The 26832-nt window shown below is 34.4% G+C and overlaps 2 protein-coding genes across 5 annotated transcripts; one reads left to right on the top strand and one right to left on the bottom strand.

Moving 5' to 3' along the window:
* The first annotated feature begins 349 nt into the window (after positions 1-349).
* On the top strand, positions 350-6076 carry LOC132705453 (conserved oligomeric Golgi complex subunit 3). Its single transcript, XM_060676039.1, has 2 exons — positions 350-2591; positions 5664-6076. Exons 1-2 carry the CDS (start codon positions 455-457, stop codon positions 5942-5944), a joined length of 2418 nt encoding a protein of 805 aa, XP_060532022.1. The 5' UTR covers positions 350-454; the 3' UTR covers positions 5945-6076.
* A 1003-nt stretch (positions 6077-7079) lies between these two features.
* Positions 7080-23994, bottom strand: LOC132705400 (uncharacterized). Of its 4 annotated transcripts, none has more exons than XM_060675968.1 (6): positions 23873-23994; positions 16334-16659; positions 12785-12999; positions 11634-11717; positions 8770-9020; positions 7080-7803 (listed from the first exon to the last, which is right to left on the bottom strand). In XM_060675968.1, exons 2-6 carry the CDS (start codon positions 16656-16658, stop codon positions 7674-7676), a joined length of 1005 nt encoding a protein of 334 aa, XP_060531951.1. In that variant the 5' UTR covers position 16659; positions 23873-23994; the 3' UTR covers positions 7080-7673. The 4 variants fall into 4 exon arrangements, with proteins under 4 accessions (XP_060531951.1, XP_060531952.1, XP_060531953.1 ...); XM_060675969.1 differs by having other exon boundaries at positions 7081-7803; positions 16364-16659; XM_060675970.1 differs by lacking the exon at positions 11634-11717 and having other exon boundaries at positions 7081-7803.
* Between the last annotated feature and the right edge of the window lie 2838 nt (positions 23995-26832).

Below are 26832 nucleotides of genomic sequence, written 5' to 3'. Positions count from 1 at the left end.
TCCTTTTTCTTTTTATAAAGTGATCCGCGTCGGCGGGAATCAACGCAAGGGCTGACATCAATGCTTAAATTTAAGCGTCATCTAAAAATGTTTAAATTACACTAAATTTAGACAAAATTCGTAATACATTTGATGATGATATTCTCCATTGTATAGTTCTCTTCCGCAGAGGCATCTTCTCAGGTTACTGAAGAGAAAACTGGCAGTAACCATTAAAATCGTCCAGCCTTTTTTTGACTAAGTCACTCTTCTAAATTAAAAAAAAAAAAAAATGAAACCTTTCACCAAGAAGATGGGCCGAATGATCCTAGCAGAGTTGGCCACTACGGTAATGAAAAAAGAAGAACCAACCAAATTAAAAAGTAGTTTAATAATCCCGGCAGTATTGTACGCTTTTTCAGATTATATGACAAAAATATGTTGAAAGTTAGGTTTGGTTAGTTTGCGTGGCATCATGAATGTCACGGAAGAAGATGCGATTGATAAACAAATACAGGAAAACATAGCCGACTGGCACTCTAGCACAAACCCGTTGGCTCCTTTAGATGAAGAACAAATCGATTTAATTTACGAAATCAAAGACGCTGTAAATGCGTTGTATTATTCGGAAACTTGCGATTCTCGCGACGATAAGAAAGGGGAGGAGTCTGAAAACGGGATCCCCGTGATCAACAGCAACAAGGATTTCATACGGTGGATAATATCGGCCGAGCGGGAAGTGCAGGGGGAAGAGCTCAACAAATACAAAGATTATTGGCGAGTGTTGAGTCGGTATTGCGCTCATTGCGAGCAGTTTTTCGGCCTCTCCGACGCGACACTCACTTCCTTAAATCAGTTGAAACAACAATATCAGAATGTCACCGAGAAAACCAACCACCTGCACGACTTAAGCGAACAGCTGCTCGTGCACCAGGAGGTGTTGAAAGGCAAAAAGCTGGCCATCGAAGAGAAAGGGCGGTATTTTGTCTATTTTAACAAAGCGCAGGACAACGTCGAGCGACTCTCCGATCGACCCAATAGCGCGGAATTCACTCAGATTCTGGATAACATTAACGACGCGATCGATTATCTCAGCACCAATTTAACCTTTAAGGAGGCGAAGATCTTCAAGATGAAGTACGAAAATCTGCTGAGCGGGGCGACCACGCATGTCTACAACTACGTCGACGGCGTGATAGTCGCCTCGACGAGGCAAGTGGTAAGCCCCGAGTTTAAGAGTCACCTTCTGCCGATGACGTCCGAAGCGCCAGCGGATTCCGCATTCTCCCTGTACTATGGTAAGTTCCAAAGCGCCTCCATAAAGGTCAGGGTTATCTTGGAGTACTTGGAGCGCGCGGAAACGAGAAACGACTGTTACAAGAACACCCTTTATGACTGCAAGCGGAGCTACTTCGCTCAGAGGCAGCCGATTTTGAGTGTGGCCGTGTCGAAAGCGCTCACCGAGCTGAGGGACAAGCACCGAAGTGACCACAGTGTGCTGTTCAGGTCATGCTGCCTGTTCATGTTGAAAGTGTGCGCGGACGAGGCGAGGTGCTACGACTATTTCTTCGGGGGGGCGTGCGCGCAGTTCCGGGATTACCTGAGGACGCTGTGTCAATACTTGTACGACACGCTGCGGCCGTGCCTCATCGGTATACACCATGTGGAGATTTTGTGCGAGCTCTGCGGCATACTGAAACGCGAAATGCTGACCGACACCGTTCTCGTTAACGACCGTTTAAGCAGCTACGCGGAGTTCGTTAAACAGTTACTCGAAGACGTCGAGGAGAGGTTAGTTTTCAGGACTAACCTCTTCTTCAAGCACGATCTGATGGAGTATAAACCGTCGCCCGGCGACCTCGCCTACCCCGAGAAGCTGCTCCAGATGGAGAACGTCGTCGTCGACAGGTCGGACTCGAGGTCTTCTACCGTGTCGATGGATTCCCAGGAAGTGGCTCACATAAACATGACTCCCGTACAGCTGAGGTCTTATACCGGAAACTCCCCGGCCGATTTGCACGGTATGTGGTATCCAACGGTGAAACGGACGTTGGTGTGCCTGTCGAGGTTATATTTTTGCGTCGATCGCGACACCTTCCAGGGGTTGGCCCAGGAGGCGCTGATCGTTTGTGTGAAAACCGTCGACAGAGCCGCCGAGCTGATTGGTCAAAACAAAACAGCGATCGACGGTCGATTGTTTCAAATAAAACACCTGCTTATCGTAAGGGAGCAGATCGCCCCGTTTCAAGTGGACTTTACGACCAAAGAGTTGGCCTTGGATTTCACGACGGTTTCGAAGGCGGCCGCGGATTTGGTCCACAATCGGGGCAAGATATTCGCGATCGGCACAAGCAACGCCCTCTTGGAATTCCTGCTGGATGGCACGCCGAAAGTTAAGGAGTACCTGGTCGATTCGAGGAAAGAAATCGACAAGCAACTGAAACGGTCCTGTGAGTCGTTTATCTCGCACGCCACGCATATGTTGATCGGAAGCGTTTCGGAGTTTGTCGGCAAAGCCGAGCACATTCTGAAGATCGTTCGGGCCGAGGATAGTTCGAGCAACGACCTCACGGTGGCGGGACAGGGCTTCGGTAAACCGGAAGTCGTGGCAGGTAAATAGAATGCGACCCACGAAGTGCACTAAACACATCGAAAATCTCGAAAAAGTGTATATTATTTCCCAAATCTACTCTTGTATAAAAATTTTATATCACGGGTTAAATTTGCGCCATTTTCTTTATAAACAGGGATTTTAACTCGTATTCCCAGAACATTTCACGCGATCCAGGCATATAGAAAATGCTGCCCTCAAATTGCCGCATCCAAACTTATTGACAATATGTCACCGGCCATGTCGGTTGTTGAATGCCGCAACGTCATTTATTAAAAACCCAACCCATTGCCCAATCTCATAAGATATATGTTCGCCAAAATAATCAATCGCACGTGGTCGCATGTGACGTAAGCGAAGTCCTCTAACGGTTTTTGTGTATTCTGTCAATGCATTTGACGGCGTATTAAACCGTTGTATTTTGAACAATTAAAATAATTTTAACTAGTGAGTAGTGCGCTTATGTTTGTGTTAATTGTATTTCTGTAAAAAAAACTTGGACAAAACAGTGTTTCTAAGCTTTAACAAATACTTTACAATTGTATGTGCTTGAATGGCGAGAACTGAGAAAAACAGTATTTTTAACCTTAAACAAAGACTTAAAAGTTTTATGTTCGTGCTGCTTATTAGCGGTGTTATTAGTTAGGAGGTAAGCTCAAAATATTACACATAATAATATAGGTAAAGGTAAGAAATAAATACATTTCTTGTACCTTTTTCAGTGGGATAAGTTATATCAAAAAATAGTTAGATATGCCTGGAACGAGATGTGCCCTGTGTGGGTGCAATAACAACTATTTTGATGAAAAAGCAAGTTCTCGAAAATGAAATTTTCATCGCTTTCCCAAATGGAAAGATCTAGTATCCCGAACTATTCGGAACGGTGGATAGTTCGATGTAGAAGACAGGACAGACTTAATCCAGATAAAAGCTATGTCTGCTTATTTTCTCATCATTTTTACATACGAGGGTACATATCAATACATATTTTTTGTTTTTTAATATGTTCTTTAATATATCCAAGAATAGTGATTTCTAGTTTATTAGTATTTGTTGATTTTTGTATGTTTAAAATCGTAGAATGCCGCAAAATACAAAGTTTTACATGTAAATCGTTTTGTTCGCTAGTTTTATGTATTTATGTGTAACAATATTCAATTAATATATGTATTTCAAGATAATACATATAAGCCAAACTTGATTGCAATAGTATTAGTTTTACCCTACCTGAGACTCTACCCTACCCTAATTATTAAATAAGTACTAAAACGATTTAATGTTGACATTAAATGAAAATAACGAGTGATTATCCAAACATAATGCTATATTAGCTACTCAAAATACTCAAAGTCCATCAAAACTTGGGTCAGTTTCAGATTATTTCCATGCATTTACATAGTAAACGCGCCACCTACGTCACAGCCAGAGAGAGTTTTCGCATTGCACTTGCGGACAGATTTGGCGGATTAGGCAATCCTATTAGGTTTACGATTGTTGGTTAAAAACGAAATTTTGAATCTGGTCGGTGCGTGTGTTGAAGACGTTTTTTCTTGCTTTTATGGGGCAAGTGTACCATGGGCACTCGCCCATTGCCGCCATCCGTCGCACATTCGGGTATTGAATAGACCTCAATTTGTTTTTTTGGTAGATACCTCACCAGTTTCTGCATTATTGGCACAGGCAGGGCCTCTTTAACCTTTAATAATTTTGTCTCGGTCCGTTCGTTGTTCCTGTTCCAAACAGTTTGAGCTAGATTTCGCTCCTTTTCGAGCAACCCGAGATCTTTTTTTTTCGATTTTCGACATCTCTACGAAACAAAATATTTAACAATATTTAAACTTTTCGATTAGAGAGGTAAAAAATTAAAAATCGAATTTGCACGGGTTCTTGCCAACGCTATGATTCTAAATAAGTTTTAGAAATGCCCGCAAAAAAAAATTGCCATAAAAAAATATTTTCTCCTTTACCCTATTGGAAAAATTCATATACCAGGAAATGTGAAAGATCCGGTGCTAGAACCTTTACTTCGGGCATTTTTGCGATTATCTACAGGGTGTGTCGTTTAAATCATCGGTAAAATAGTGGTACATGAAGAATTTTGGTAAAATATCATAGGAAATCGCTATTACTGGCACAAATTTTTATATTTGCCAAAATTTTGTCAAGTAGGCTTTGGAGTATCACTAAACAAAAACAAGTGAATATTAGAATTGTCGTAACATGTCGAAAGTTGCTTCACTCGGTGGTAGGTTTTTTTCAAAATAACGAACGAAGATGGTTCTCTGCTCTTTCACATTTTAATGACAGTTTCCATATTTATAAAAGAGTTTTTTAAGTATAAAATTATTTAGTAAGTACAGTACAGTCCCGATTATTCGAAATAATCTAGGAAAAAGTAATTTCGAATAATCGAAATTTCGGTAAATGCCTTTTTTTGGAAAATCGGAGTTTAGGATTTATTTTTAGGACGATTTAAAGACATTTATGAAATATTTGACTTGAATTTATGTATTTATTTAAAAAAAAAAAACAAAACAAATAATTTATTTAATTTTTTTAACCAATATCTTTTTGAATGTATGTGCAACGTCAAGTCTAAAATATATCCCATTTTTTACTTTACTGGTTCAAAAATAAGCTGATTGCTATTGACTTTGGGGACACCTTATACATCAAGAACTTAGCTAAGTGGTGATTTTAACCTGAATCTGCAAAAGTATGATTGTGTGTGTTAATCTTGCAACTATAGTTTTAACACATTGAATAACATCTACTCGCAAAATAATTTTTCCATCCTTCCATCCTTTGTGCGACGCAAGGGGAGCACCAAAGCTACCAGATAATTATTTTGATTTAATTATATAAATTAGGTAATTTTGAAGAAATTCTAAATATCGGGCTCCAGTAAGATTTTGATTTGATCAAGTAAGAAAAGAATGAATTAAGGTGTTTCATTTCAAAAATGGATCGTTATCTCATTTTTGATCCACCCTGTATATTTTCGATTTACTGCGAAAAGCAATAGTTGATTTTTGAATTAATTTGTTTCATCGTATATTGTTCACATTTTTAGGGATCATCAAGGAGGCCCAAAAACAAATCAAGATTAAAATACCGGAACTGCAACGTTCGATGCAACTGTATCTAGCCAATCGGGAGACGGAATTTATTTTATTCAGGCCCGTAAAAAATAACATACTGAACGGTTTTATGCAAGTGGAGCAGATTTTAGCGCGAGGAGGATATTCTCAGGATGATCAGTTGCAAATCGCTTGCCCCTCCCAGGAGCAAATCAATATCCTTATATGTTCAGTATCACTTAGTGGTGATCAGGCTGTCCAAAAAAATAGTTAACATTAGTGAGCTTTGCTTTGTTGTTTTAATAACAAGTGACTATTTATTTACTTGTATTTATATTTTTAAAAATAAAATATTTCAGTTTGATTTAGTTGGAATCTCAAACTGGTGTCAAATATGTCAAATTATTTTTAAATTTTTCTATTCCCGTCTGTAAAATACCTAATTACCCACCGATCTAGCGTGCGGGAAGTGTCACTTTACCACGTCAGTTCCGTTTCCCATAAATGTTAGCCACTTCGGACAATTCCGGGATTTTACCGCACGGATTTGGGAGCAATCGGATGTTTTCGGAGATATTTTCCACGTTTAGAATTTTGACGTTTGTCAATTCTGACAGTCATGTCAGTGAATGTATTCGTGTTGTTTTGAAAAAATGTACCCAAAAACTAACGGTCGTAGAAAAAGTACAGTATGCAACACGTTCGGTAAACTTTTTAACTCACTCGTTTATTAAAAACTCGCTCTGCTGCGCTCCGGTCGTGTCAAATAAACTCGTGAGTCAAATGCCATTTACCGCACTTGTTACATAATATACTATTACCGGTTTCTTCTATATGTACAGTGTGTCCCACTTTTGATGGTTTTGCAGGTGCTTCTCTTATTAATACTGCTGGTTTTGAGACTATTTTTCATTGAAATTTTTTCATTTTTAGACACTCGTTTTAGTGTGCCAACTTATCGAAAAAGTGTGGTGTTTTTTGCGCAGCATCCAGTGGAAGTCGGGTTTCTTCTGAAACTCATATTTTATACAAAATGAACTTGTGGAACACCTTGTATGTCTTTAATTTAATTTAATTTGACAATTTCAATTACAAAAAGTTAACTGCCAAAATATATTAAATGCACATTGCAAAGCTTTTATGTCTATCTTGGATAACATTCATATTTTGGGTCAAATTGAGGAATTTAAGTAGAAGGAAAAGAAGACGGCAACTAAAATAAAAATCACAAAACTCACTACGATTTGACAACTGAAGTATATTAGAAGCACATCTACAGTTGTTCATGGACTATTCGCAAAATAAAAATTGTAGCGGGATTTAATTGAAATCACAACTCGTCGCATTACACATTCGCGTTTAATCAAGTTTATGTCATAAAATGTTACATGACGAAGAATCAAGAATACAAAGGAAAAGAGGATAACCTATCTGACGGCTGACAGTCAAAAAGTTCGCGTCACGACTATCCGTGGGCCATGACCGTTGCAAAATCAAGATACTATATGCTTTGCTTTTGAAATGTGTATTATATATTTTTGAAAAGTTCATACAATATTAATAAAATTGTTAAAATAATATTTATTAGGACGTTGCAAAAAAAAATAAATCTAATAAAAGTGCTTTTATTAAGTCATAACAAAAACAAAAGGTTTGTGAACAAAGGGTCTAAAGACTACGAAGTAACAAAGTTAATGACCAACTGTACATATCATTTATCCTCTCGGTCAGCATAACCAGGAACACTCCCTCTCACATACACACGCTCATATTTATTATAAAGTAAGCAATAAATAATGCCTTAATCTACATCAATAGAGTGTTTTTATTACTTAGGCGATCGTTTGGTGGAGCGTTTAAGAAAATAAAAATGGTTCACAGATATTGTTTCAAAAGCTCCGCCCAAAAACCAGATCGGTCTTAGATAATTGAAAAATATATTTTATACAAAAATAAATTATGTTAACATTAAACGTTTGGAACAGTCTATGGTTTGTCGCATTCTACACTTCGTTGCATTCGAGATAGGCCTGTTGGCAGTTGTCGCCCGATCTTCCTCTTCGACCTGCCTCGTAGAGGAGGTCGAAGGTCGTCGATGCTGTGGCCTTGTCCAAGACGAAGCTGGCGGCGTAGCTGAAAAGAGAACACACATATCGTCCAGAGAAGCAACAAATTACAGCAGGGATGTCACAATGATTAACGCTGAGCCGACTGTTATTTATGTTGTTTATAAATGACGCAGAACTATTGAATGTATCGCAAAAGGGTACACGAGCAGCAGTTACATTTCAATAATGCAGAACATTTATGCACGGAATATAGCTTTTCTTTTGTCTCAGCCATGGAACTAATTCTTTTTCCTTTTATTTATTGTAATCATAACAGGGCAACATCTAACCATAGCTTCACATAGAACAACCAAATCTTAAATACATGTCAAAACAACACATTTGTAATTTTATTATAAACAAAAACAAAGTACCAAGCATTAGAATATATTCCTGTATGCGGACGACACGAAAATATACCGAAAATGATTGAAGGTTAGTGTGTAGTGGTGTTAATAATATAGTCAAAAGATAATTTGTTAAAGTTTAATGTCAGAAAGTGTAAGTGTACTGTCATTTACATATGTAAAGAATCCATTTGACCCAAAATAACACATTTGTAATTTTATTATAAACACGAACAAAGTACCAAGCATTAGAATATATTCCTGTATGCGGACGACACGAAAATATACCGAAAATGATTGAAGGTTAGTGTGTAGTGGTGTTAATAATATAGTCAAAAGATAATTTGTTAAAGTTTAATGTCAGAAAGTGTAAGTGTACTGTCATTTACATATGTAAAGAACCCATTTTTTTTAATATGAAAGAGAAGGCCCAACTTGGAAACAACGGACTCAAGTCAAACACTCACTCTCTTGATGACAATAGTTAGTTACGATATTATCAAAAATAACGCCAATAGCAAGGCGAATGTTTAAATACATTGATTTATTTATTATTTTTGATGCACAAACTCTTCGATGGATCAAAATTGGCCCAGTGAACCGGTATGTGGTATTACAAATATTGTTTATCAGCGTAGCCTTACCTTCCCAGATGACAGAACAGAGAACTCTGCCCTATATCAGTAGAACACTCGTTATTCGCCTGGCACATGTATCTCGCCATACAGTTGCTCTCGTCTGTGCCCAGTGATTTTGCGTAACCCTTCATCATGGATATTCCCGCTATAGCTGCGTCGCTGACGGAATCCTTGCGGCCCAAGTTACGTGCCGCCAATGAACGGTGCGAGAAAGAAGTTTTCAATGCATCCAGAAGATTTACCACGATATTGATGAACTGTAAAAGCGTAAGATTACTTTCAATCATTCCCATTCTTTACACGTACTGCAGCTGTGTACGTTTCCTAGGTGACAAGCTGCCATTTTATTATTTTATTATTAACGTCATCGGTTTATGACGTCATTAAAACTGAATTACGTGAATATGACATATATACATTAAAAGCTGAAATCGGTTTATGTTACACGCGATTAAACAACTTAAAAAAACAATAAAAAAATATATGAAAAAAATCTTGAAAATTATTTTACTAAATTAATTTTAAGGTGTAAACAAAGTGAAAAATTAACAATGCACCTTTATATTAAATTGTTGTTAACCAGTTATATATTGAGACTGTTTGTTTGTTCGTTAACTTTATTAAAATTTAATAGTTAATTTAGTTGTGTTTTATTTATTCATTATTTTTATTATTAAGAAATTTATTTTCAGTCAGAAGTAAACTGTCGGTAACTGTAGGACCATAAACGCTCTTAAAGAAGTGTTTGTAGAATTTCAGTTTTAACAAATTAAAGCGTATTCTCATATTTCTTTGAAATTCGTTACTACGGATTTATATGTAACCAAAAAAGAAAATGTATCCTAATTTGTAACGTCATAAATGTCATCTGTTGACGTTATGACGTTGTCATCCGCCGACATACTGGGCGGATGTTCGTACTTCACGGGTCGTGATGACGTGTTTTTAACGTCATAAAGTAAGTTAAAATGATAGATTCCGGTAAAAAATCCACGCTTATTAAGGTGTTAACTGTTTTATTTACACGTGTATATGTTCCCGGCAATGTTTAAATCCTTTATTATTACAAGCAGGTTTATAAGGAATTGGAATTCTAAACTGGAGATTCTAGACGCCGAAATATTATGATTATGTTAAACGTGCATCATAAAAATGTCGGAATTTTCCCATCCATTGAGAAAGTTTTCAAATTATAACAAAAAATGTTCAGATTTTCGCAGTTATTTATTGTTCTTTTTTTCAGGTGTTTTATCATTTTACCAAATGCAGTTCTAGTTTCTTTTGACGTACAAATTCTATTTCTTGCCACGGATCAATGTGATAAATATACAGAGACAAGTAAACCCTATCATAATAGAAGATTTACTGGATAGTTCAATGGTTTGTTTAGCCTAAAATTATTTTCAATTTAACTGTCCATTTGATATTGCTAAAGAAGGATTAATTATATCAAACCCACTCAGTCCATTACTGAGGGTCCCAATAGGGTCGAACGATTCACGGTTGGCTTAACCCTTTTGGGATGCGAAATGGTAAAAAAGCGATCACGAAAGGCAACGACCCACTGTGAAGACTTACCGCAGGCTCTCGTGTCGTCGGTTCTGGACGGCGCCCCGTTTATTGCACTCGCGTTTGAAACTTGCGGACTTGCGGAATCGGCTCTGTTTCTGGCGCCGTACCACGCAGAAGTGTCTTTTTTGAATCTCAATGTCAAAAACTTCCTCTTTTTCCTGTGCGGTTGCGCACAAGCCGTCACATGGGTTACGCGGGTTTGAGAAACTGGGTGAACGCGCAAATTTAAATTACCGATCCCAAAAGGTCTCTAACCCGACTTTTGTGAGTTACAAGGACTATTGAAAATAGAAACAGCACAGACTACTTAATATACCATTTTCTACAGAAAATTTTAAAAAAGAATTAAATATTATAGAACTTTTAACAATAGTTACGAACGCTCTTTGGTGGATCAGATTTTAACTAAGAAACAGTTTCAAACAGCTCAACTCTGTCTATCAGATATTAAACACTAAACCCAAAATTTAAAAAACAAAAAAATTAATAGGAGATCCTATCAAGAAAGAAAAGAAGAGAAGCATCTATCTAAATTTGGTCTCAAGATTGCTTTTAAAACTGAAAAATTTTTTGAAAAACAAAAAACTCAAAAATCCGGAGTGCATGTAAAATTTATATCTGACAAACGGGTAGAACTGTTAAAAAACGCATTAACGAACATAAAAGATAATATAAAAATAACAGTTTGGATTAACTGAAATTCAGGAGTGCAAGTTTGTATCTACCGCAATTGGATAAGAATGGCAAGCAATAAATAACCATGAAAATGTGAACATTTTCAGTTCTCATTTAATTGTGTTAAACAAATTTACTCTAGCAAATTTCCTATCTCGGGGTGACACCTGGCGTCCAAAACCTGAGCTATTCATACGCGACATCTCTCGTACACTAGCCTAATTAAATTCGATTTTTTTTTGGGTTGGTTGGAAATCTGTCAAGATCCTATCTAAAGGTTGGAGGATGCAGAAGTTAGATATTTCCTCTACTTTAAGTAGAAGCCACCGGAGTTCAATTCGAAAAAGTTTAAATAATAAAAATTGATAGTTTTTCATGCGAAAGGTACGCTTGTTTAGGTCGCCAACTCTGTCTTTGCATTTTAATTTTTATTTCTGGTTTTTTAAAATAAATACAATTTTGGATAGTCATAAAAAAACTCAAATTTATTATATTCCTATTTTCTTTTAACCTGTGTCCTTAAAATTTGGTTAGTTTTCGTGAGAGTTACTACTTTGTGCGGACGTATTAACCGGTTACTTTGCCAAGAATTTTGGATATTCTTTCATGCAATGCTAACGTACCTCACCGGCTTGCTTTGCGAGCATATTGACTTGTTGAGGGTCCCTTCCGCCCACCATTGTAGACACAACTGCCGCCAGTACGCCCTGTGTAATGTCCAAAGCAACTACTTTTGTATACTGCACGATATATTTACACTGTAGTGTAAGTGTTTGGCACCACTATTAATTTTAAGCAAATAACTCTGCACTTCATATCGTTACTGTTACACCAACACCGTTGATATTTACACAGAACATAAAAAAATGGCTCTCGGTTGTACAGTATGTCTCAAATATATCGTCTTTTAAACTGGTTTATCTAGAAGAAACTTAATTTGAAATTCAACAATATTTGTTACAAAATATATATTGATTGATCAGGTGTTTCTTTGAAGTTGGTAGCTTATTTTGGTAACTGCTATCAAAAACCAAGGCGATATTTTGAGACAGAGTCTAACTCTATCGCAAATTATTAAATATACCCTAGGGAAAACTGCATGGAAGCAATATTGTTGTGCTATAGTGACGAAAAATGAACCGCAATAAAGAAATTAAAGACTAGGAAGTGTCAAGGGGAAGACGGTGGAAGAAATGAGCGTTGAAGTAATGTACAGGGTGAGTCAGCGGTAGCGCAAAGTTCATTATCTCGTTGGTTTCAAAAGTTCAAATAATGGACCTGTCTTAATTTTTTGCAAGTGTGAAAACTAGTATTTTTTTAGAGAAATTTAACTATTGGAAAAACTATCTATCCCTATTTACAAAAAAAAAAGGCGAAATGTAGTGGTGCTAAGGCGTTTCAAGTGTTATCATCAACAGTCAAGGGTGAAGTGGGACAGAACTCAATATTGCAACTAGGCCTGCCTCAAATTGATTGACATTGACATATAGCTAGAGGTGAGATGGGGATAACAAGCATCCCTGCATCAACAAAGGGAAGAATGGTCAATGATTGTAAACCCAGTTTCATAACACCATCACATCCTTTCGAGTGATAAGGGACTGTTTTCATCTTTTAACGTTTTCAGAGGTAAACCTCCTAATAACTTAGAAACGGCGATTCCTGGCAAAAAATGTATAAGGACGTTTTTTGTAGGCAATTTTGCGAACTAAAATTTAACATTCAACAGCCCTGTCGGAATTTTTGTTATTTGAAATGTCCATTTTGAATGTACCTGTAATGGCGAACCGCCCCCGTTGTCCACTTTGTCGATACCCTCGTTTTGAGCGGCCGCACCACCGCCCAGGATGGCGGATAGAATTTTCAGACCCATGGTGATTAAGTTGGCCCATGGAGAAGGTGCGACCCCACCATCATCCAGACCTTCGGACTTGTTAGGACCTGTCGGGACACCACCTCCCGGATTGAAGATCATCTGCATTAACATGCCTGCAAAATAAGACGTTTCCAACTATACAGGGTGTCCAAACGTACAAAAGTTATAAATAATTTAAAGTTAGGTTCAAATATAGAGGGTGATTCATAAACATGTGGGAAATCAAACTTATACATTTTAAAATAAAACACCCTGCAATTGTCTGAATGTAGATAGAGCATTTTTATAAAATCATTCTCAAAATTAGCTGCAATATAGTCACCACAGTTAAAAATAACATTAAAAATATAATTTTTTCATTAAATACTAGTTGAAATCGGATTTGCTGTCACTAAAGTTTAAGCATGAACTAACGGAGCAATTGGAGTGGGGGCTGCTATCCCGTCTGGTGATCATGAAGAAAAGGGAATTTGTGCTCTAAAATAATCAATACTGCTACTATTTGCATAGAAAAATAATTTTTTATAAAATTAAAATAATAGATGTAAGTTTAGAATCAAAAATTATTCAAGAAATTAACAGTAATAAAGCCGTATACGATTTGATAAAGCATTAGTATATACTCCCTTTTATACTCAAAATGTGGGGTTGTTATGATATATACCGAGCAAAAAAAAAACATCGTATTTATCAAGAAAATTGTAAATATTCAGAATACAAAGAGACCCAATTTTTAACCCTAAATGAGATCGTAAAAATATTTTCGCTAGTTTATTCATTGTAATTTGAATTGTTATTTCGTCGCCATCCTGTAATATTAATAAACGAAATTACTATGCTCTATTTCTGAGAAATATAAATCATTAGTGAATGTTTTGAATTCCTTTTAAAATTCAATTCAACTGTGGCGTTTATTTCGAACACCCTGTAGCAACTAATTCAAATTACGTTGCATATATCTTTTGGTTAGTTTCTTCTTTCACCTTGTGACAACTGGTATTTAGAAAATATAATTAAAATACTGAACAAACTATTAGGTTCAGGTATTTATTATTTTTATTAATAATAATACCTAATAGTTTTTTCAATATTTTATTTTTTTTAAATATCACTTATCACGTTTGCAAAAAAAAAACGATATTTGATATCATTCGAATATGACGTAAAAGATATATCGAACAGAATTTGAATGAACTTACAAAAACTTGCATCTTTTATTGAGTAGGCCATTAACCTATTTTAATACCTCACGGTTTATTTTGCATTTTTCAATATTTACCCTTTTTTCTGTGACATTGTCCAATTTTCACCTAACAACTGAGTAAATAAATTCATAAAATTCATTGTAGTGTCAGTAAATTAAAAAAAAGTATGGATTTTCCTAAAGCTGAATTAATTGATACGATTTATATACTGGGTGAGGCGGAAAAAAATACTTTATTAGCAGTGTGTACCCTAATAGACGTATACCAACTAGACAATCTATTCAGTGTTTAATGGAATTCGGTAATTTTATTTTAAGTTCCAGATAATCCAAATGTCCATATGGAACAGCACCAAGAACTTCTAGACCGTGATTTTGAAGAAAGGGGAAACTTCTGTACCTTCATAAATGAAGCGATAGAGCCTGATCAAAATTTTTCTCCTAAAATAATGTTTTCCGGTGAAGCTACTTTAGTATTCAACTGTTTTTCTATTCTGGGAACGGGAATCGCAAAACTAACCAACCATTGGCCACTTAATGTGTGGCGTGGAATAAAACACTTTAAAGTTATTGCATCATAGTTTTTTCGCGAACCACTTAACGGGCCTAGATATTTAAATTAATTTGTGATATGTGCCATTTTCTGGTATAGATATTTAAATTCATTTGTGATATGCGTCATTTTCTGGTATAGATATTTAAATTAATTTGTGATATGCGTCATTTTCTGGTATAGATATTTAAATTATTTTGTGATATGCGTCATTTTCTGGTATAGATATTTAAATTAATTTGTGATATGCGTCATTTTCTGGTATAGATATTTAAATTATTTTGTGATATGCATCATTTTCTGGTATAGATATTTTAATTAATTTGTGATATGTGTCATTTTCTGTTATAGATATTTAAATTAATTTGTGATATGTGTCATTTTCTGGTAGGACCATTTTCAATTTTGGCTCTGATAATGAATCTAATAAATATGGTTTACTTGTATATTTACTCTAGCAAAATTATATTTTCAAGGTATGATAATTTTCCGTTTTTTTTGGTATTATTTTATTAATTCATTTAATAAATTGTGATAATTTTTTCATATGGATTTGTCTACTTAAATATTCGAATATCATTAAGGAACACCCTGATCAATTATTCGATAGAAAATACATGAATCCATCGCTGAATATGGGCGTACCAATTAAATTAATAAATGCCAAGGGCGGAACAACTGTTGAAGTATAAGTGGAAGCAAGATAAACAATCAATTTTACTCTGTCCATGCCATCACAAATCGTACCGACCATAATAAATGCCTGTTGCTTTATCTACGATCCCAACAAAGCTCTTTCTCCTGTTCAATTTTTTGTTTTTTTTTATCATGGCTAATAGTTTTGTCATTGCCAAATAATAATATAGCAATCTTGGACAGAAAGGAGGATATATATATATATATATATATATATATATATATATATATATATATATATATATATATATATATATATATATATATATATATATATATATATATATATATATATATATATATATATATATACGACATGCTTTATATTTGCATCATTTCAAAGTGAAAAATATCGATTTTATTAAATGACACACCAACATTAAACATTCATTTTTCATTTCTATGAGAGGAGATTTTTGAAATTATCGTAAAATTTACTAATCAAAGAACGAAAGTAATTCTAATTTAATTGAATCATATACTAATTTTATCTGGACGATTGTCATCAAATAAATCTTAATCAAGAGCTATTTGTCAAGCTTGTATGAGCCGTTTCTACCACAGTAGAGAGAAAAATTCAAGAATAATATTCGAAAAACTATTAGGTCTTTGTATGCATTATTACTAATAAAAAAAGTTAAAGAATTTTAAAAGTAAATAAAAAAAGAGGTGTTGTTCGTCACGCTTTTTTGAGCCACTCTGTATAATTTAAAATAATTTGAAATTGTGCATCTAATAACTTTTGAAACCAACGGGATAATTAACATTTGTCTTCAGTTCAAATAAGAAAGTTGACACTGATTTGTAAATATTCTATCCGTATTGCCCCTAGCAACGGTAGTATAATGTTCAAATTTTTCCTGATTATACAAAAGTATTAGTGATATCTTATAAAGTTGGAACACAAAAATTTTCGTTCTGGACAGAGAACCGGTGGCTTCCACGGACATAGGAGAGTCTCTACGGTAATAAGCGAGGTATTCGTTAAACTTACCATTAACCAAAGGCGTAAGGTAAGACGTACCTAACAAATTGGACCAGGAGAATCCTCCACCAGCCGATTCGGATATTTGGTTTGTCTGGACGTTATCCAGATCATCCAGGGCAACCTTTTTGATCGCGTTCGGTTTTTCTGCAAATTTGCGTTCCCTTTCTTGATGCATCTGCTCAACGCTATTGACTTGTTGCAATGTAGGCGGAGCACCACGGATGGGTCTATAGCTGGGCATCGGTTGGCTGTTGGGATAAGCCAGCGTAGTTAAGACGGTTCCGCTGAATAGCAGCCCGAAGAGACACCAGCCGATAGTTTGCGTATACATTCTGCAACAAAAAAAACTATCGTCACAACTACGTGGATGTTTCCGCCGCCTCCCGGTCTAAAACTGGAATGAAATTGTTCGTACGACGAAAACGATGGCGGATGCTCGAAAGTGTGACGGGAGTATCGTCTTCTTGTTATTGTGTTTGCTCGACAAAGTCATTAAGGTATTCATAGAAATCAAAAAGCGTTGCCTAGCTTTGAACAATGACGGTTGCGTTATACGCTGTAAACGCAAGTGCTCTAAAATCAGGACAAAAATTATTGGTTATGTGATGAGGTCAAAAAATTTGTATATAATAATAATTATAATAATAACAATAATAATAAACTGTACTTATGTGACAATATAAGTAACAAAATAAGAGTGGCGACATTCGCAATTTGCGCTCTTCCATGTAACCACAAGAACAACAGCACCAACACCATAATTGCCAACAAAATAAATGAGGGCAGCGCCAAAATTTCCAGGCCTGAATATGAAAGAAACAAAGTAGAGTAACAATTTTTTATTATTTTTCGATATAATCCCCCTTAACTTCAATACTCTTTAGAAAAATATTCTTTTGGTTTGTCTGCAAATTGAGCTAAAAATATCCAAACAAAAAATAGTCGCTGGGGACCATATCTGGACTATAGGGAGGATGATCTATCTGTTGGATCCCATACTCTAAAATGGCAGCTTGTGCAACACCAGCAGTGTGAACAGGTGCATTATCGTGCAAAAGACGTTTTACATGTATGCAGTCTCGCAATTTATGTAATAATGTTGCGTAATATTTACCATTGACAGTGGTATTAGTTTCTTTAAAATTTATCAAAAGAATTCCTTCACAATTCCAAAAGATCGTGGCCATCACCTTTTTTGTAGATTGGCAGACTCTGAATTTTCTTGGAGGTGCTTCACCCTTACGACGCCACTCCATTGATTGTTTTTTCGATAGAGGGTTATGATAGAGAACCATAGTTTCATCTCTCGTCACAATAGTTTCTATCACAGGCTTCGGTTCCGACCCATAGAGTTCCAAAAAAGACCGCGCCCGTTCGACACGGCGTTGTTTTTGAATAGCCGAAAGGTTTTTAGGAATCCATCTACACTAACTTTATGCATACCTAAATGATGATGCAGGATTGGATGGACACTTGTATCAGAAAGCTTAGTAATTTCTGAGATTTCCTTGACCTTTAAATGTCGATCACTCAATACCACCTCTTCCACAATCGCAACAATATCTTCCGTTATGACCTCCAGTGGTCGACCAGTTCTTGAATCATCTTCAAGGGACTCCTTTGGCCTTTGGCCGTACACACCATCAAGCCTTTCTTCAATAATTTTAGGTGTTTTTTCTTTTGTCAAAAACATTATTACTGCTCTATACTCAATTTGAGTTATTTGCGACCTTTTTTCCGACACGTCTAACTGACACGAATTAAGGAAAGACCCGGGTAAGCTGTAAGAATGAAATATGGCCGAACAGGTCCGCACTTTGCTTAGAATTTAATTATTTGGGGTTTTGTTAGGAAAGATACTAAACAATATTTATTTATGTATGTATTTATGTTTAAATCTAAAATAAAATTACAAATTAAATTAAATTAATTTAAATTTTAATTAAATTAAATTAATTACACATTTAATACCAGTTTCATCTTTTTCAAGCCTCCTAATTAAGATATCTAATGTAGGCAAGCTTTGTTCCTCGTATAACTGGTAAATTTTACTGGCGTATTATATCTTGATCACTTTCATCTACACTCGAGAAAATGTCAGCATCGCTTCTTTTTTCCTCGCTGAAATGGGATTGATTATTCACAATTTTCCATACAGTTGATGTTGGAATTTTCGTCAATGTGGCCGTTTCTTCTAAAGATGTTTGCTTGCTGGCACCACGTTCAATGAGAGTCAAATAAACATTGTTTATAACTTCCTTAGTCTCAATAGAATAGCGTTTTCTACATTTGAGCGGGAGCATCTCCTGAGATACCTCAGACTCGCACATATTTTGCATAATTCGTACACGATTCAACACACCCTGTATTACACACGAAATAAGAATGATTATTAATATACTTGAACTAACTAGTATACCAAACCAAAGAATATTAAACACAGGTAGGTATAAAATTATTTTCTATCACGGACCACAATTTTACCTGAATTTAAATTCCAAAACTTTAGGTAATAATCTTCTTGCATTGTATGTTAATGAGCCCGTTTGAATAATCACATTCAAAAGCAATCGGCAATATATCTATGAACAGACCATAGAACATTTAAGAAACGCGTTAACGAACATAAAAGGGCGTATAAAAATAAAAGTTCGGATTCTAACTATGCCATTCATTTGAATTCAGAAATACACAACATTAACCATAATTTTGATATTTTACATAAACATAATCATTCAAAAAGCAGAAAACTAATTGGATTTAAATGCGCTTCCGTTGTTAAATTTAAATTTATAACCCTATACCTGTAATTAAAAATCTATTGCTACCTGTTAAGTGTCGGAATATTTTGTATTTGATAAAGGCACGGTGTTGCCGAAACAGCTGTCATAAAGTAATAAAAACTGAACATTTTTTGTTCTAATTTAATTTGTGTTAAAGTCCGGTTGTTATTTTTTTTCCCTTGGCTTAAAAAGTGTCCCGATAAGCTGAATCCAAAATTTTCATAAACAAATAAATTATGGCAATGGCAATTTCCATTCCTATTTAGATATTCAGAAGATATTCATGCAGTTATTTAGCATTTTTTGGAAATTAGGTTTATTATGCAAACCTTATTATAAGTCTTTATTGGTTGACCCACATGGGAAGCAACCAAAGACCGCAGGTTGTGTTTGCATTTCACACGCCGTTATTCTATCGAAGCGACAAATTAGACGTATACTGCTATTCGTAAAACTCGTTTTGTTTAATTTATTTGTAAGAAAGCACGGCCTAAATACTTTGCCAGATAAGGTATGCCCCTTATATACTTTTGGGATGCCATGGTATTTTTAGAAAGATTACGTTCATATTATAAAGATTGTCCCAAAAAGTCAACAGTACCAAAGTTGTATTTTTTAAATGGAACCCCCGAAAATTATAGTATTTTGGGATCATATGACGAAAATAAATGTACGTTTTTGTAATTTTTATGATCTCTAAACTTTAAGGCTTTTTAAATAATTTCTATTTTGTCAATACGCAGCCTAATTTACAGCACCATTTTGTTTTCATTCATTTTTGCAGAAGACTAATTTACCTCAACTTCTTCGGAAAACACTGAGCAGCCGAATGACTACATAAAGTGTATTCCTTTAATGAAAAATCAATAATTTTAGTTTTATTATAATACCGTGGCTGTGATTTGATTAGCTTTTTCCAGAAATTCTATTTTATAATAAATTAGGCGTTCGGTGAAGCCTCTCCAAACATTTTTCAAAAATGTTCGTTATAAATAGTTAAAAAAAACAATCGTTTTGTAAAGATATTTTGCCTTTTTTAATTTTTTTCATTCTTATTTTTTTTCTCATTGTATTTTACATAGTATATCACTAACTGGCTCCCAGAATATTCTGTGCAGATTGTAAAAAAACTCACTTTTCAGATATTTTTAACACGTCCAAAGCTTCCGCTTTCTGTGGAATAAAAAATGGCAATAACAAAAAATAAGGGAAGTAGTAAATTTTTCAAAAAGTCATAGAAAAATGATTAAGAAAATTATGTAGGAAATGTCAGAAATATCTGCCCATTTTATAGTTATTTGATTAGCATTATCTCACTTAATCTTTCCACCAAAATTTTTAGGAGCCACCTAAATTCAAGTTAGGGGAGACTTTCGTTTGCTCGAACACTGAAACCATTTTCAAGCCTTTAGTTTTCTAGATTTCTCGAACTTTTGAATCTATGCAATGATTTGCTGGAACCACTTTAAAAAAAATTGACAATTTTACTTTTCTTAACATCTACTATGTTGCTACCAAAGACATTCTATCGAAAGGAGACAAGACAAGTAATAAAATGACTAGGACCCGGCAGCCAACATAAACAAACATTTATGAATTGGTTCCGCCAATCACCTGCTTCAATGGTAATTATATGCGTTTATGATATTATGATATTATCGGTTGTGTGCCACATAAACATGTTATGCTTTTTAAATGCATACAACGATTCAATCCTCAAGAAATCACGAATCCTCAAAAATTGATACTCTTGTTTTGAGATTTTACTTAACTGGATTTAATGAAATTTGAAAAAGTCATAGTCACAATCCGTTAAAAAATAGAGTTTCTATTAAAAGAGCTTATTACCCAACTGCTCCTGTGATGGCCCATTAGGAATACTCAAATACTGAATATCGCGGTATGCATTTTTGCTACGGAAGAGCAAATGGAAATGCAGATCAAGCACGACGTCTTTATATCGAGGCTTATCACAATAGAAACATCATTTTTTAAAATGTATAGGAAAGTTTTTAGAAATGAACTGTGGGCATTTTGAAAATGAATTGTAATTAGCGTTGTATGGTATGTCCATAGATATAAAACAGTGACCAAATACTTTTGAATGGGATTATCCAAGGGTGGTCTTTAACATACAATGCAACAAGATTATTACCTAAAGTTTCGGAATTTAAATTCAGGAAAAATTGTGGTCCGTAATAGAAAATAATTTTATACCTACCTGTGTTTAATATTCTTTGGTTTGGTATACTACTTAGTTTAAGTTTATTAGTAATTATTCTTATTTCGTGTGTAAAACAGCATGTGTTGAATCGTGTACGAATAATGCAAAATATGTGCGAGTCTAGTGCATCTCAGGAGATGCTCCCGCCCAAATGTAGAAAACACTATTCTATTGAGACTAAGGAAGTTATAAACAATGTTTATTTGACTCTCATTGAACGTGGTGCCCGTAAGCAAGCATCTTTAGAAGAAACGGCCACATTGACGAAAATTTCAACATCAACTGTACTGAAAATTGTGAATAATCCCATTTCAGCGAGGAAAAAAAGAAGCGATGCTGACATTTTCTCGAGTGTAGATGAAAGTGCTCAAGATATAATACGGCGTGAAATTTACCAGTTATACGAGGACCAAAGCGTGCCTACATTAGATATCTTAATTAGGAGGCTTGAAAAAGATGGAACCGGTGTTAGATGTGGCAGAACTACCTTATGGAAGTGTATGCAACACATTTTAGATTTAAAAAAATTGACAAAAGGCAAGTTTTAATGGAATCTTTTAGAATTCGGAAACAGCGACTGGAATATCTAGAAAAAAAATAGGATTTACAGAGAACAACAAAGGCTAATTATTTTCTTGGATGAAACCTGGTTCGACACTTATGATACCCCGGAAAAGGGTTGGGTTGACTCAACTGATAAGTGTAAAACAAACGCGCCGTCAAAAAGAGGTAAAAGAATTACTATTTTGCATGCTGGCTCTAAAGATGGTTGGATTCCAAATGGACTTTCTCTGTCTGTCTTACCATGAAGACATCACTGCTGATTTATTTGAAAGTTGGTTTAAAAACAAACTAGTTCCAAACATTCCTCCTAATAGCGTAATTGTAATGGACAATGCAAGTAATCACAGTAGACATTTGACTAAAACTCCTTCCTCGTGTGACACAAAAGCAACAATCCAAAACTACATGTACAATAACGACATTTATTTTCACGAAGATTGTACCAAAAAGCAATTAATTGAGGTAATACAAAGCTTGAACCTACAAAAGGAATACGTCTGTGATAATTATGCAAAAAATCTAGGGCATACGGTTTTAAGGCTTCCACCTTACCACTGTATATTTAATCCCATTGAATATTTTTCCCACCAACTGAAATCTGCCATTTGTCGTAACAAGGTTTTACCCCGTGTTAACTCCAATGTCCTCAAACTTATTGAAACCGAAGTTTTTAACATCCCTCCACAAAGTTGGGCAAATTCTGTTAAACATATAGAAAAAGCACAACAATCGTATATCCATATTGCAAATAATATAGAACAAATAATAATTCGAACAGGCGATGATAGCGATAGTGATACTGATATATTATATGAATAATTTTAAGTAATTTAAGTAGGTAATAAAAATAATTTGTAATTTTATTTTAGATTTAAACATAATTACATACATAAATTAATAAGTATTCTTTAGTATCTTTCCTAACAAAACCCCAAATAATTAAATTTTAAGCAAAGTACGGACCTGTTCGGCTATATTTCATTCTTACAGCTTGCCTGGGTCTTTCCTTAATTCGTATCAGTTAGTTTATATATCTATGAACAGACTTTATACTGTTTAATTCCCTATTATTATTAACAATTTTAATAGATCTATTTTTTAATTTTTATTAAACATGTTATTGTATTCATTTTTTTAATTTTTAGGATACCATTCGGGAAAATTCAGTGCACGTATCCTGGATTTTCACTTGCATCTCCCTTCTGTAAATTAAAATTGCGGGGCATTAACATTTATCGACTTAAAACCAGAGTAACAATCTTTGAGGAATTGCGATTCTGCTTAAGGCAATTTAATGCATTTTGCAATATCAGTCTAAATAAATAAAATACAGGGACAATTAAAAAAATGTTCAGGGTAAGGTGCCCTCTAGTGACAGACTTCCGAAACACTTTTATTTTGTTACGATAACTTTTACTAAATCACGACTGTGTGTAAAATACCAGCTGATTCCTCCAAGTTTCAACCCTGTATATCTCAATTCCCTATGAAGAGTTTTATTATTATTAACAGGACGTCCACCGCACGCAAATTTAATTAACACGCTGGCCGTCCTCCGGTTTCCGCCCCAACAAAACTGAACTTGAAAAGTAGGCCGGTCGCGTTTTCTAGGTCGCTAGCCAGCCATGATCCGTGAAGAACCGGTAAAGTACACCAAACCGACGCGCATACCGCTTACATACGGGGGACGTTCCGAAAGTAATGAAGTGTTATACGGATATAAGATGCGTGTAGGACTAACGGAACATTCGAGTCGCTTTCGCAGAATCCGAAGATAATTAATACCACCCTAACTCTACGTTTCTTATTAAATTTTTGTATTAATTTTGTTGTTTTCGGGCATTAAAATAGAAGAATTTCCAATCGGATCGAGAGAAAGTTTTCCCCCAGCTACCGTTTTAGATTTTCTAGAATTCTTCTTTCCTTTCTTCGCTCAGCACGGTCGAATTCGACCCGTTAAACTTACACACTTACTTGATATTGTTCGTCACTATAAATAGCACTTCAGCACCGATATGAAAGGCAAAACGTACACTTGAAGATGAGCACTGCAAATGGTTCTTCGCGTACCTTGAACTTCACTTATATACCGTGACCCACTTACCGGCGATAGGTAACTGAATCGCCGCGCGGTTGCTCTCAAATATCGTGGAAAATTCTTTAGACGAGGACCGATTGTAATTCCGCGAGGCGTCGCATCTACGAAAGCGCTGAACGGCCAAAAGAAAATTAAATTGGAGTTTTATGGTTTAATTCTAGTCGCAATAAGGTTCTCAGAATTCTGACTTATTTCTCGGAAACTCTAACTTGTTTCTCAGAAGTTCTCATTTATTTCTCAGAAATTGAGGTTAAAGTCAAAATTTCTGACTTGCTTTTAAGATATTTTGACTTATTTCTCAGAATTTCTGACTTAAATCTTAAGACGGATTTTCTTATCTTAATTTGATTTTCTGAGAAATAAGTCAGAATTTTTGAGAAACTTATTGCGATTAAAATTCTTATTTTTTTTTCCAGAAATTCCTAATTAAGCCGAATTTGGCAAATTTTTCAGGAATAAGGAAAAATTTCTGGACAAGTCAGAATTTTTGCGAAATAAGTCAGAATCTCAGAGAAACAAGTCAGAGTTTGTTAGAAATTAGTAGGAATTTTTGAATTAACGAAGAATATTAGTCTCGGCAAGTTTCTCAGAAAGTCTGACTTATTTCTCAGAAATTCTGACTTGTTTCCCAGAAAATCAAGAAATTTCGACTTAGGATTTAAGCCAGAAATTCTGAGAAATAAGGCAAAATATCCGAAAAACGAGTAGGAAATTTTGACTTTTTCTTGAATGTCTCGCAAACAAATCAGAATTTCTGAGAAATGAGTCAAAATTTTTGGGAAACGCAAACTTCTTAGTTAATTCAAAAATCCTTATTAGAAATTATAACTTAAGTCAAATTTGGCAAATTTTGTAGAAAAAAAATTAAATTTCTGACTGAAATCAGATTATCCGAAAAAAAAGTCAGAATTTCTGAAATGTAAGTTATAATTTCTGAGAAATAAGTCCGAATTTGTTAGAAATTAGTATGGATTTTTGAATTAATTAAGAATTGTAGTAGGAATAAGTTTCTCAGAAATTCTGACTTATTTCTCAGAAAATCAGGTTACAATCAGAAATTCTGATTTAAATTTCGAGTTTTGAGAAACAAGTCAAATCTGAAAAACAAGACAGAAATTTTGATTTTAAGTTAAATTTCTGGAAAAAAGGTAGAATTTCTGAGAAATAAGTAAACATTTTGGACAGAATTAGATTAGAACAAAAAAGTAATGTCATAAATCAATAAATAAGTGTGAAAGATTTAAATAAAGAAACTATGAGAAATAGGTCAGAATACCTGAAAACCAATTCAGAAATTTTTGCTTATTTCTCAGAAATTCCGAATTATTTCCCAAAAATTTGTCAAAAATAAAATAAAACCTATGTTTTAATTCTATTAGACTCCAGACAAAATTTGCTTTTTCGCCTTTTTCGGTGGTTTCCAGCCTTCTATAATTGTTGATATTTCGAGTTGATTTGTCGATTTCAAATATTTTTCTGAATTAATTTTTCCTCTACTACGTACATCTTTATAGGGAAGATGAATTTAATCAATTACATTAATAAATTAAATTAATTAAATTATGGGGCCTAATTGTAACAGCATGGATTAGGTTAAATTATTTATTAAGTTGTTTTACACAAGTCCGATAAAAGCATTTTAGACCATTTTAGGTTGGAGGTGCTGCCATGTATATTTTCCTCTCCACCGTTCGGTTGTATAAATTTAATTTAAAATGTATCAAAATTCAGGCAATGAATGTTGATGATTATGAGTTTCCTTAATTGTGTTTTTCTTATTAAAAGATAATAAAGTAAGTTTTTTAATTTACCATGTAGCAAAATACCTTCAAATATTAAGAACAGTGGCAAATAATTTTCTCGATAATCTTATTCTTCAGGAACTTCGTACCAAATAGGTACCAAATAGATGAGGCGCCGGCTCACTGCACTGAAGAGGTTTCACAAGAATTATATTAATTATTTTACTTTTGGGTATTGGCCAGCAAGATCTCCCGATCTCACTCTGCTGGACAACAGAGAAACATACTCCTATTTTAGAAACTCCTCTATAACATTTTTTTTATGAAATTGCTTTATCGATAATCATTTATTTAAAACGCTGTAATAATTTTCCATGTGTCCACCATTTTGAATAATGCAAGTGGTATATATTGCTTCCAGATTGAGTACACATTTAATATATAACTGCCAAATTAAATTTGAATGTTTTTCGATTATGTAATGTAATGTAAAATTAATTAAATTAAAATAAATTTTAAAATTTGTTTATTTTCTAACAAAGGATTTTTAAAATATTTAAAGAATTTTCAAATAACCAGCAATTTCATTAATATTGCCTCGAAATTGATAAAAATTGTCAATAAATTCGAAAAAGGGCAAAAATATACAGAGTATTTGGTTTAAAAAGATTGAGAGAAAGTATAAAATAAATATAAAAAACATTTAAAATATTATTTAAATTTTTCCAATTGTCATTGAGGACTTAATTTTTAATTTTATTTTATGGTACGGACGGGACGGTATGGATGGAACAAAATTAAAATGCTAATGTATACCGGGTGACACAAAAAAGTGGGAACACTATAACTTTTAAACGACTTGAGATAGCGATTTGAAATTTGGAAGGGTTAATATAGGCTGAATGTTCAATTTTTTGACTAAATGGTTGCACTTCCGAGAAACGACAGGAACCTATATTTGTTGCATTTTTGAATTCAGGAGATCATTCTACGTAAGATAGGATGGTTTTTCCTTTTTTTGTTTTTTTCTAAATTTTTATTTAATTTTTGAAAATTAATAAAATGGAACACTTTCAACAAAAAATTATAATAGT

This window comes from Cylas formicarius, unplaced genomic scaffold (genome assembly GCF_029955315.1).
Source record: "Cylas formicarius isolate icCylForm1 unplaced genomic scaffold, icCylForm1.1 PGA_scaffold_7__23_contigs__length_41026272, whole genome shotgun sequence".
Lineage (NCBI taxonomy): Eukaryota > Metazoa > Arthropoda > Insecta > Coleoptera > Brentidae > Cylas > Cylas formicarius.
Note: the sequence above shows the minus strand (reverse complement) of the source record. Positions and strands in the feature narration are given on the sequence as shown.